Source organism: Podarcis melisellensis, assembly GCF_964234715.1.
Source record: "Podarcis melisellensis genome assembly, chromosome: 2".
NCBI classification, from domain to species: domain Eukaryota; kingdom Metazoa; phylum Chordata; class Lepidosauria; order Squamata; family Lacertidae; genus Podarcis; species Podarcis melisellensis.
Genome location: NC_138529.1, coordinates 117,629,762 through 117,642,876, shown reverse-complemented (window position 1 = coordinate 117,642,876; position 13,115 = coordinate 117,629,762). Strand labels below are relative to the sequence as shown.

Here is a 13,115-nt window from a genome sequence, read left to right as displayed (position 1 = left end):
AATTTGGCTACCCTTAATGTGATCTCAGGATCCTTGTCCTCTACCAGGGATTTTAGACACTGAAGTTCGGATTCATTTGGAGATTTTTGCATAGCAGGGGTAATAAATACCGAGTGTATATCCCCGCAGAAATGGCAGCATAACAAGGCATGAGAGTTTCTACCTCCATCAAGCCACAGGGGCAGACTCGTTCTGCGTATGGTTTACCCTCAAATCTGCCCTGCAATAAGGCAGATGGCAGCACATTTTATCTAGCGAGGGTAAATGACCGTCTGTATTTAGGTATTTGTAATTTTGACAAACAATTTGCTGGGGTAAATCCTCTCCCATTATCTTTTATTGCTGGGTGTTTATTCATCTCACTCACGTGGCATTGCAGTTCCACATCCCAAATTCGTTGGCGGATTATTGCTCTAGTTTACAGTGACTTGTGCTCTGGATGTTTTCTGAGATTTGGCCCTCTTCACTTGATTTGAAAACTGGGAGGCTTCCAACAAATTCAAACACAATACATCAAACACAAAAAACTTTCCTGATGTCTTCAGATGTCTTCTAAGAGTCAAATAGTTGTTTATTTCCTTGACATCTGACGGGAGGGCGTTCCACAGGGCGGGCACCACCACCGAGAAGGCCCTCTGCTAGGATTCATCACAGCTGTAGAAATCACATTCACCTATGCCCCTACTGCATCCTGGAATTTCTGGGTTAAATAATCAAAAGCCAGAAGTAGCTGGAGTCACGACTGTGTCTGAGACATGTGACTTCATTACAGCTTTTAAAAGTTGCAGAGTTACTTATCTCTACAAGGTAATCTCATAGTGACCTACTGTACAACTCTTTGCTTCTTTGGAAATTTGCAAACAGCTCATAAGTTGCTGGAGTTTATATTGTGGATCTGGTGCTAATTTACTTCAGAAAAGTTGCAATTGGGGGAACATTTACTTATTTAATAGACAGGGATCATCTGGGTTGGGGGGAGGGGACAGAAAAGGAGAGGGTGCCCTGGACTTCTCCACTTGCAAAGTTAAGCAAGAACCTCTTTAGGCAGCAGCCTTTTTCTCAAAGTCTCAAAAAGAAAATTGGGCGCTTGTTCTGTAGGTCAAAGCTATGTTTCTCCAGGCTGCTCTGCTCTACAACTGAAAAGGGACCTTTCTGTGACAGTGTCCAAATGGCAGGTTAGGCAGTTCATAGCATCATAGAGTTATAGAGTTGGAAGGGACCTCAAAGGGACCCCAGGGTCATCTAGTCCAACCCCCTGCAATGCAGGAATCTCAGCGAAAGCATCCCTGACAGGTGGCCCTCCAACCTCTGCCCAGAAACCTCCAAGGAAGGAGATCGTCCTCAACCTCCGAAGGGAGACTGTTCCACTGTCAAACAGCTCTTACTGTCTGAACGTTTTCCCATATGTCTTGTCGGAATCTCCCTTCCTGCACCTTGAAGCCATGGGTTCGAGTCCCTTGCTGGTTTCCCAGAGTCTCTCCCCAATTACATAACAGAACAGGGGTTTAGGGGGAGCAGGAGAAAGCCTGATCATTGGGGGGCTGGTGAAATTGGTAGCTTGTGGGGCGTCAGCAAACTCATCCCCATAAAATGGCTTACAGGGAAAGGCTGGCTGAGGGAGACTCCTTGAAGGTGTGTGGATGGAAGAATCCTCTTGTGGGAGAGATGACCCCACTGATGATGTGATCTCCTGGCCTGTAATAACCGAATGGACCTATCTTATCACTCTCCAAAGTCAAGTGGCATTTCGCCTTCATCCGACACTCTGCGTAATGGTGTTGTAGCAGCAACAGCAGTAACAGCCGCAGCATTCCCTGGAACAGCCCCCTCCCTTGTTACTGCTCCTTGCAATTAGGAAACAATGAGATGAAGCCAAACGCTTTTTGCAATGGCTTTCCGAGCATTGACCGAGTCACACCAAGACTTGACATCTGAAGTGGATGGATATCAACCTCAGCACCTGCATAGCCCAATTCCCCGGCCCCAAATCTCAGCCCAGTGGCACCAAAGGCACTGATGCACCAGTCCTTTCCAGCTCAGACGCAAGACATTGCCTCATGCTGTTCTCAATTCTGATGCTTATTTTAGTGGACTCGTAAGTGCTCATTGGACAAATCTCTGGAGCTCTGTTGAGAAGATGATGGGGAAAATCACTATGATTTCGATCATTCAGAAGGGAAAAAGGAGACAACAGGGCAGATTGATAGTCAAAGCTGGGGGGAAATATGGGAAAATCGTACATTGAAAATGTTGTCTATAAGAATAAAAGAAAATCATTATAAATTAATTTGGATATGGTATTTAACACCAGTCAGATTGAATCAAATAAACAAGAAATATCTGGTGTTATGTTGGAGGGGATGCCAGGAAACAGAGAATTATGTTCACATCTGGTAGGGGTGTAAATATGTGGATTTTTTTTTAAGCAAAGGGTGTTTAAAGAGATAACAGAAATCACTGGGTTAAAGCTGACCAAAAGTCCAGAGGTAGCATTATTATCAATTTATGATGGGCGTGGAAGGTTCACAGGCTATGAAGGATTTGCTCACAAATTTATTGACAGTTGCACAAATTATGATAGTTAGGAGGTGGAAGGGGGAAGCAGAATATAAAATGAAAGAATGACATGAAGAGGTGTGGGATATAGCTATTAATGATAAATTAACATGTGCCATTAAGGTAAGACGGGGAATACGCTGGAGCAATTATTTTGAGGAGATACGAAGGGTGTCAAAATGACTTTGTCTATATATATATATATATAATGCATAAAATGTAATAAATGTATAAAATATAAATAAAAGAATGAATAAGGGAAGGGAAGAAGCATCACCTTTGCAATATCTTTAACTCTTCACACAGCTCCATTCATAGGTGCAAAAGGCTGGAGGAAAACATGTCTGTGAAAACTCCCAGATTGTTTCCAAACTGTAAGAAGGAGCATGTTTAGCCTTGGTGAGAAACACCTTCACAAGAGTCAGGAGCAAGATTTCTTTTTAGGCCCGAGCTGGGAATCCTATGGAGCACAGGACAATTTAGGCCTGGCAGACTCTTCCCATTAACAACAACAACAACAACATTTTTTTTATTTATACCCCGCCCATCTGGCTGGGTTTCCCCAGCCACTCTGGGTGACTTCCAACAGAACACTAAAATACAATAACCTATTAAACATTAAAAGCTTCCCTTAAACAGGGCTGCCTTCAGATGTCTTCTAAAAGTTTGGTAGTTATTTTTCTCTTTGACATCTGGTGGGAGGGCGTTCCACAGGACAGGTGCCACTACTGAGAAGGCCCTCTGCCTGGTTCCCTGTAACTTGGCTTCTCGTAGCGAGGGAACCGCCAGAAGGCCCTCAGCGCTGGACCTCAGTGTCCGGGTAGAACGATGGAGGTGGAGACGCTCCTTCAGGTATACAGGACCAAGGCCCTTTAGGGCTTTAAAGGTCAGCACCAACACTTTCAATTATGCTCAGAAATGTGCTGGGAGCCAGTGTAGGTCTTTCAAGACCGGTGTTATGTGGTCTCGGCAACCGCTCCCAGTCACCAGTCTGCATTCTGGATTAGTTGTAGTTTCTGGGTCACCTTCAAAGGTAGCCCCAGGTAGAGCACATTGTAGTAGTCCAAGCGGGAGATAACTACAGCATGCACCACTCTGGTGAGATAGTCCGTGGGCATTAGACAAGTGAGGCTGCTTTGGCCAAGCCATGCCTCAATAAGAGCTGGAAACGAAGGCCATTTCTACTCCATATGCCTTCTGAGTGGACAAGCCTAGGCTCACATGACTTCCCTCCCTTACACTGAAGGCGCTGAGGGCCTTCTGGCGGTCACACTGAGAAGCTCTCCTGCATGTAGACCACCCCCAAGATGCAGCTCCTCAAGGCTTGGGGCCAGGGGCACTCAAGAGTTTCCTCCTCACAAACCCACAGCAAAGCGAGCGAGAGTACCGGCTGCCAATGCGTGCAGCAAAGATTCCATATTGATGATTGCAACTCAAGGTGTCTTGTTCTGCATTCAGGGTGGGGAGGTGCAGGGTGTCCCTGGACGGCTGCCCTATTAGAAGTGGGTCTGAGACCCTCAAAATAAAATATATATCCCCTATACCCGAGAGCAGGTTCCCTCCCAGGGCATTCCACAGGGCGGGCGCCACTACCAAGAAGGCCCTCTGCCTGGTTCCCTGCAACTTCACTTCTTGCAGTGAGGGAACCACCAGAAGGCCCTCAGAGCTGGACCATGGCTCAGTTGAATGCTATGATGGCAGAATCATCCCTGAATTGCACATGTGCTCTCTGGAAGAGCATTACAGTGGTACCTCGGATTACAGGCGCTTCAGGTTACAGACGCTTCAGCTTGCAGACTCCACTAACCCAGAAATAGTACTTCAGGTTAAGAACTTTGCTTCAGGATGAGAACAGAAATTACATGGTGGCAGTGTGGCGGCAGTGGAAAGCCCCATTAGCTAAAGTGGTACCTCAGGTTAAGAACAGGTTCAGGTTAAGAATGGACCTCCAGAACGAATTAAGTTCTTAACCCGAGATAACACTGTACTTGCATAGAGACTAGTAAGAATAGTGTGGTTGCGTAGGTATTTTATCGCAACCTGCCTGTGATGAAAGAACTCATTATGCACAAGGGACGAGTGGCCACAGCAGAGTGTCAGAAGCGAGCCAGCAGTACATCACATGAAGTAAGTGGAGTTAACTCTTTATTAAATGCAACAGGATCTTCACAGGGGTGTCACATCTAATGAGCACAGCGACTCTTTTTCTGTACATCTTGTACAGTTGCAGAGACTGAAGGTCCCTGCCTTCCAATAGCTGTTTCAGTCTACTCCTCCACAGGGTTTTCCCCAAGCAATGCGTGTCTGCCTCTGCTCCTCCCACTTCATCCCTCTTCTTGTTCTGGGAGACCAGAAGGGAGGGGAGCTTGTCGCAGCAGGATGGAGAGATACCCGTGACTCTTCACCAGCCTGACTCATCTCCGCCTCTTGGCCTCACTTCTCTCCTGTTTCAGCTTATGCGTCTAGATTTCTCTCTGCCACCAACACTCCCAGCTCACTAAGCCTTGTTAGCGCTTCAGCTTCCAACACCTCCTCCTCCCAGTCTTCTCCACTGAGAGCCAGTGTGGTGTAGTGGTTAAGAGCGGTAGTCTCGTAATCTGGGGAACCGGGTTCACGTCCCCGCTCCTCCACATGCAGCTGCTGGGTGACCTTGGGCCAGTCACACTTCTTTGAAGTCTCTCAGCCCCACTCACCTCACAGAGTGTTTGTTGTGGGGGAGGAAGGGAAAGGAGAATGTGAGCCGCTTTGAGACTCCTTAAAGGGAGTGAAAGGCGGGATATCAAATCCAAACTCTTCTTCTTCTTCTTCCCTGTGACCACTCGTCGTCGTCCCACCACCAATCCCTGGGCTCTGAGCCTTCTTTCCTCGGGAGTTCCCCAGCTGGTTTCTACCACCGTTCATATGTATCCAGTCCCTGACACAAAGTCATTATGAATACATTATCACCATTCATGATTTATAGGGACGGAAGAGAGATTCACATCTAAGCACCTATCTCCACATAACTATTTTGCTGGAGATCCATTTTCAAAATTTAAAAGGATATTTAAGAATCAGACGCCATTTTCAGTTTTTGTCTTTAGATGTTCCTTTGTGTTCAGATCAGGCCTCAGTACAATAATGTAGCACTTGGGAATGAAGATGCAGCCCAGAAGCCCAGCACTGGAGGCCAAGATAGAGAAGACCTGCACGGCCACCATGTATTTCCCCTTTGTGCTCAGGTAGGTGGGCACAAAGGACACCCAAACACTGCAGAAGACCAGCATGCTGAAGGTGATCAGCTTGGCTTCATTGAAGGCCCCAGGCAGATTCCTGGCTAGGAAAGCCACAGTGAAGCAGATGGAGGCCAAGAAGCCCATGTAGCCGAGGACACCATAAAACATGGCAACAGACCCTTCATTGCATTGTAGGATGATCTCTCGAGGCTGGGAATGCATGTCAGACTCTGGGAAGGGTGGAGAGATTCCCAGCCAGATGGTGCAGATGGCAACATGGACACTGGAGCAGGAAATGACAGTGGAGTTGGCCAGATTCTTCCCCAGCAATTTCCCCACTCTGTTCCCTGGCTTTGTGGCCAGGAAGGCCAGCACCACAGTGATAGTTTTTGCCAACAGAGAAGAAATGGCAGCTGAGAAGATGATGCTGAAGACCATTTGTCGGAGAAGGCAGGTCACCTTCCTTGGCTGGCCGATGAAGAGGAAGGAGGACAAAAAGGAAAGCAGGAGGCAGACGAGGAGGATGTTGGAGAGGGACCGGTTGTTGGCCTTGACTATGGGAGTTTCTTGGTATTTAATGAAGATTCCTAACACAACGCCTGTGGCTAAAGACAAGAGAAGGGAGATGGAAGCCAAGACGATCCCCAAATGTTCTTCATAAGCCAGAAAGGTGATGATCTTTGGGACACATTGATCTCGGCCTTTGTTTGGATATTGATCCTCTGGACACAGGGTACAATGGTTTGCATCTGAGGAAGAGAGAAAGATAGGTATCCGTAACCAATAGACTTGGAAAAAGAATATTGTTGCAGGAGTGGTCAGGAAACTAGAAGCTGTGGTAGGGAGGGGCAACAGTTGATCTGTTATTTTCTCTTTTAATGTTTACCCATGAATCTTTCCTTTCCTTTGTGAAGACAGAGGTGGTGCACAAGGTTTTTCTCACTTCAGAACTGCAAAGAACACTATAGGTAAAGCTGAGAGGCAGGGAATTCCCCTGAGAGATATGTCTGGCCTCTTGGTTAGAAGAAGAATTACTATCTAATTTTGAACTTTTTTTTTTGTAGGATAACCAGCTTGGACTTAACCAAAATGCTTAAGTCCAATTGATGCATGAAGGGGTTAATGCCATAGATTAAGCTGTCCTGCTAGGCTTTCCTAGGTCACTCTCCCTCACAAGTAGGAAGGCAAGGCTATTGTTTCCTTCAGTCTACTATGTGTCTACTACAGTCTACTATTTTCTCCCTTATACAGTGGTACCTCTGGATGAGAATGGGTTCCGTTCTGGAGCCCCATTTGCATCCTGAACAGAACGTAAGATGTGACAGCGCATCTGCGCGTGCGCGGGTTGCGTTTTGCCACTTCCATGCATGCATGTGATGTCATTTTGACCGTCTGCGCATGTGCGAGTGGCGAAATCTGGAAGTAACACGCTCCGTTACTTCTGGGTCGCCGTGGAGTGCAACCCGAACGCGCTCAAGCTGAAGCGTATTTATCCTGAGGAATGACTGTAATGCTTTCGCTGTTTTAAATATTTACTATTTCCCATTTGTCAGTTACTTTTTGTTAATATTTATGAATTCATTAGCTTGCTTGCTTTTTGGTGGGGTTCTTGAATCAGTTTAAAATAGCTAAAGTAAGGCATTGTGGGCAGTGCAGGATCAGCCCTCTCCCTCTCCCTCTCCCCCTTTCTGTAGCACAGAGATCGCATCTTCAATGCCCTTTTCTTTCTTATACTTTTATTTTGCTTTAAACAAATACAGAGAAATATAAACAACCAAAATTACAAAAGTAAAATCCTTAATAATAATAATAATAATAATAATGGAAAAAGCTAAAATAACTACAAAAAATATCAAAATACATGGCACAGAACATAAGCCATTATGGGAAAGAAATATGAAAAAAAGAAAAAGCAAAGAAGAAGGAGGAGGGGGGGGGCAGAAAAAAGGGGAAAAATAAAAAAAAGAAGAGAGGAATATGAGCCAAAACACAAGAAGGCTCGTCTGTTGTATGCTTCCGTCCAGGTCACAACAGATCATTATTCTTATCACTTCTCTCTATCTGCATTCCATAGAATCCCTCATCTTGGTATCAGGGAACATTTCCCTATGCAGTATCATACTAAACATAACCAGGTCTTTATTGATGAACGCTTATCCCCTAGATAATGCCATTTCTTTCAACTCCCTGGAAAATATGTCTTTGGGATCTTCACAGAAAGTGTTTCTGAGTGAATCGTCGGCCTACTTATCCTCTCCCAAGGAATGTGCTCTCTGTTTGAACCACCCACCTTCCTGAGTGGAGATGGTCCCTTCCACACACAGAGCGCAAGCATAGCAGCAAAATGGTTCTCCTTCTTGAACCACCTTGGCATAGCCGGGACGGCAGCTTTCTGTACACCTGGAGCGCGGCACGGTCTAGCCATAAGGAGAAGAAGGAGACCAAATGTAAATTGTTAGGAGTATTTGTGGAAATGGAATTTGTTTATAGGACCCAACAGAATCTCTAGTTCCACTGGCTGGGAACACCCACACCCCCCCAAGAAGCAAATTTGATGCAGGAAGGAAATCGTGATGAGAAAACCTCTTTGGTGTGTTTTCTGGTTTGTTTGACATTTATATCCCTCTTTTATACACATTAGAAAACTCAAAATGCACTGCAAAAAATACAATAGCAAAAAAACAGTCCCAGAATTACAAACAACAACAAAACGCACTGATGAAGAGCAACAACAACAACAACAACAACAACAACAACAACAACAACAATTTATTATTTATACCCCGCCCATCTGGCTGGGTTTCCCCAGCCACTCTGGGCGGCTCCCAACCGAATATAAAAACGATAGAGCATCAGACGTTAAAAACTTCCCTAAACAGGGCCGCCTTCAGTTGTCTTTTCAAAGTAAAATAGTTATTTATTGCAACAACCAACCACAAGGTAAAAAAAAAATGCAAAGGACCCCTGTATGGTTAAGACCCCTGTATGGGGTGCGCTGCTCATCTTGCTTTCAGGCCGAGGGAGCCAGCGTTTGTCCACAGACAGCTTTCTGGGTCATGTGGCCAGCATGATTAAGCCGCTTCTGGTGAAACCAGAGCAGCGCACGGAAACACCATTTACCTTTCCACCAGTGCAGTACCTATTTATCTACTTGCACTGGTGTGCTTTCAAACTGATAGGTTGGCAGGATCTGGGACAGTGCAGTGGGAGATCACTCCTTCGTGGGGATTCAAACCGCCAACCTTCCAATCGGCAAGCTCAAGAGGCTCAGTGGTTTAGACCACAGCACCACCCACGTCCAACCATAACAACAACTGGAGACGCTAACTTAAAAAAATGTCTCCTGAATTATTGTTGTTGTTGTTGTTGTTTAGTCGTTTAGTCATGTCCGACTCTTCGTGACCCCATGGACCAGAGCACACCAGGCACTTCTGTCTTCCACTGCCTCCCGTAGTTTGGTTAAACTCATGCTGGTAGCTTCGAGAACACATTATTATTATTATTATTATTATTATTATTATTATTATTATTATTATTAAAGTTCCAACTCCTGCATTGTATTGAATGGGATTCACTCCCTGGTAAACGTGCAAAGAGGGGCACGGGTGGCGCTGTGGGTTAAACCACAGAGCCTAGGACTTGCCGATCAGAAGGTCGGCGGTTCAAATCCCCGTGACGGGGTGAGCTCCCGTTGCTCGGTCCCTGCTCCCGCCAACCTAGCAGTTCGAAAGCACGTCAAAGTGCAAGAAGATACATAGGTACCGCTCCGGCGGGAAGGTAAACGGTGTTTCCGTGTGCTGCTCTGGTTCGCCAGAAGCAGCTTAGTCATGCTGGCCACATGACCCAGAAGCTGTACGCCAGCTCCCTGTAGAGCGAGATGAGCGCTGCAACCCCAGAGTCGGCCACAACTGGACCTAATGGCCAGAGGTCCCTTTACCTTTACTGATTCATGAACAAGGCGAGATATTTCCAGTCAACATTTTCCTTTTGAAAACAAACATTTTAAAGCTTAACTGAATGACTGGCAACATTTACTGTTATTTCCCTCGGCCAGTAAAGCGAGATGAGCGCCGCAACCCCAGAGTCGGTTGCGACAGGACCTAATGGTCAGGGGTCCCTTTACCTTTACCTTAAATGTGCAAAGGATTGCAGCGGAAATACTATGTGAGTTATTAAGCACGTTATTAGCCCATAACTGTTCTGTACCTTGTTAAAGCTTTGGGGCCACACAATGTCTTCCGGGTTAATGGTGAATGCCTTTCTCTCTATACTCCCAATTTTCACTCTAACACGAGATTTATTGGGAAGCATTACCCAGTTCTCAATATCATAGTTGGCTGGCAGCTGCCCGTTCTCATCTAAACGCAGACTGCCCATGGAAGTATTTGGCAACTGGATTGCTCTTAAGAAAGAGTGGAGCTGGAATGGCAGAGAAAGCATGAAACTACATGAGGCAGTCCTGTAAAAGCAATCAGGGAATTCTGGGAAGTAATTGACAATGAATTAAAAAAGATATTTGAAAAAACCTTCCCCCCCCCAAACCCAAGGCATTCCTTTTGCGAATGGTAACAATGAAAGTCCCTAAAACAGAAACAAACAAAAAAAATATATTATATGATAGAATCTTATTGGCACAAAAGTGGAGAACGAATATGGTGCACATCAATGAAGAGTGGCAGTTTAAAAGAGCTTCTTTTTTCTTCTTCATTGTTTCCTTACATTATAAACATTCCTGTGGTCTTTTCACAAGGAGCTGTATTGTTGTTGTCGTTTAGTCGTGTCTGACACTTCGTGACCCCCTGGACCAGAGCACGCCAGGCACTCCTGTCTTCCACTGCCTCCCACAGTTTGGTCAAACTCATGCTGGTAGCTTCGAGAACACTGTCCAACCATCTTGTCCTCTGTCGTCCCCTTCTCCTTGTGCCCTCCATCTTTCCCAGCATCAGGGTCTTTTCCAGGGAGTCTTCTCTTCTCATGAGGTGGCCAAAGAATTGGAGCCTCAGCTTCAGGATCTGTCCTTCCAGTGAGCACTCAGGGCTGATTTCCTTAAGAATGGAGAGGTTTGATCTTCTTGCAGTCCATGGGACTCTCAAGACTCTCCTCCAGACCATAATTCAAAAGCATCCATTCTTCGGCAATCAGCCTTCTTCATGGTCCAGCTCTCACTTCCATACTTCCAAGGAGCTGTATAGGAATGCTTAAATATAAATCCCTGTAGGTAAATGAATAAAAACACACTGCAGCTCACCATGGTGGGGAAGACTGTGATCAGGAGACCTTTGTGGCTGCTCAACCTGTGTCCCAGGTGTTTAATTGTTGGTGGGCAACTTCAATGTCCAGCAGAGATGCGAGCGGATGAGGAGTGTCCAGCTGGATCTCTCTAATGGAACCAGGGAGGAACCACTAGATACGGGGGAGCCTTCTGATATAAATGCCTTCACCAACTCCTTAAAAGATTCCATCAATGGTGTCTCAGAAAAAAATTACACATCACCTGGGAAGACAGGTGAACTAATGCCAGTGTATTGGAAGAAGCATAGATCACCCATGTTGAAGCAATGATTCTTCAACATCAACTTCGTTGGACTGGTCATGTTGTGCGGATGCCTGATTACAGTGGTACCTCGGGTTACAGACGCTTCAGGTTACAGACTACGCTAACCCAGAAATAGTACCTCGGGTTAAGAACTTTGCTTCAGAATGAGAACAGAAATCATGCGGTGGTGGTGCAGAGGCAATGGGATGCCCCATTAGCTAAAGTGGTGCTTCAAGTTAAGAACAGTTTCAGGTTAAGAACAGACCTCCAGAACAAATTAAGTTCTTGACCCGAGGTACCACTGTATTGTCTTCCAAAGCAACTACTCTATTCTGAACTTAAAAATGGAAAGTGTAATGCTGGTGGTCAACGAAAGAGGTTCAAAGACTCTCTCAAAGCAAATCTTAAAAAATGTAGTATAAAGACCGACTACTGGGAAACACTGGCCTGCGAGCACTCCAATTGGAGAACAGCCTTTACCAAAGGTGTCATGGGCTTTGAAGACGCTTGAACTCAGAGGAAAGGGAGAAGCGTGCTAAGAGGAAGGCACACTTGGCAAACCCTCACCATGATCAACTCCCGCCCAGAAACCTATATCTTCACTGTGGAAGGATGTGTGCATTCACAATTGGCCCCCACAGTCACTTATGGACTCACTTTTAATACCGTGTTTATAGAAGACAATCTTACTCGGCTACGAGGGATCACAGAAGAAGAAGAAGAAGAAGAAGAAGAAGAAGAAGAAGAAGAAGAAGAAGAAGAAGAAGAAGAAGAAGAAGCAGCAGCACAGTGAGAAAAGAATGTGCTGACCTCCACCACGAGACTCACTAATTGGATTTCCTCCACAATGGGCACACTTTTTAATACCTGCCATGGCTTCAGCCTTCGATGTTCCAACCTTTCTCCTCCACCCACCATCAACATCCACTTTGATCTAGATAGGTACATAGAATTTAAGGCGTGTGCCACAACTTGGACATGGAAGTAAGTGCTGTAGCTGTCTTGAGACAGGGCTCTCTCCCGCTCCTCTTTGGGCAAAGTCTCCAGTTTATCCTTCTCTGTGCATCTTGTCTGACCTTTTTTGGCCAGCGCGTGCTTTGAATATGAGCAATGGTATGCATTCTGCCAAAACTGCCCAAGGAGATAGGAACGTGGCTTATAGCAGTGATGTTTGGTCCTTTGTGGGGGTTTCATTAAAAAGGACAAAGAACCATGGATGTACTGGAAGAAATCAAGATCGAAAGACAAATTGAAGTTGATGTCCTGAGAACCTGCAGTGATCCAGACTTTGGCCCCAATTTCTTTCTCAAGTGTTCCTTGTAGTGCCTTAACTGGCATCCATCCCATTTGGGTGGTTTCGTAGTAAACCATTACAGTGAATTGTCTCCATATGGCAAATGGTTCACTCGGGCCGAGGATTTGAAGTGGATTATTTTCATGTACTCTTTTTGATAAGGCAATGCAAATTCCGTTACTGGTTGTAAGCTCTGTGAAGGCTCTCAAGAACCTTTCACCATTCTCATTGTCTGGAGCAATGAGCCCAATCCACGTCCATCCAAAATGCAGGAGCAACTTCACAACCCCCAGATACTGATTTTCTTCTTTGGGGACGATCCGATATACAAAAGGGAACTGGGTTTTATCATCAAGAAGATGAGCAACAGAGCCATAACTGATCTGATGAGGAAAGTAAGAATTAATGTTTTGCTTTGTTTTCAGCATAAGGAATAGACCGCAATACCTCAAGGACCGTCTCTTTCCATCTGAACCCACCCAGACCATGAGATCATCTTCTGAGGCCCTTCAAG

At 45.5% G+C, this 13,115-nt stretch overlaps 1 protein-coding gene across 1 annotated transcript; it reads right to left on the bottom strand.

The window, feature by feature from the left end:
- Positions 1 to 5,380: 5,380 nt before the first annotated feature.
- LOC309364779 (vomeronasal type-2 receptor 26-like) lies at positions 5,381 to 12,840 on the bottom strand. The gene is made up of 3 exons (XM_081902679.1): positions 12,175 to 12,840; positions 8,062 to 8,188; positions 5,381 to 6,520 (listed from the first exon to the last, which is right to left on the bottom strand). The coding sequence occupies exons 1-3, from the start codon at positions 12,676 to 12,678 to the stop codon at positions 5,610 to 5,612; spliced, it is 1,542 nt and encodes a 513-aa protein (XP_081758805.1). The 5' UTR covers positions 12,679 to 12,840; the 3' UTR covers positions 5,381 to 5,609.
- Between the last annotated feature and the right edge of the window lie 275 nt (positions 12,841 to 13,115).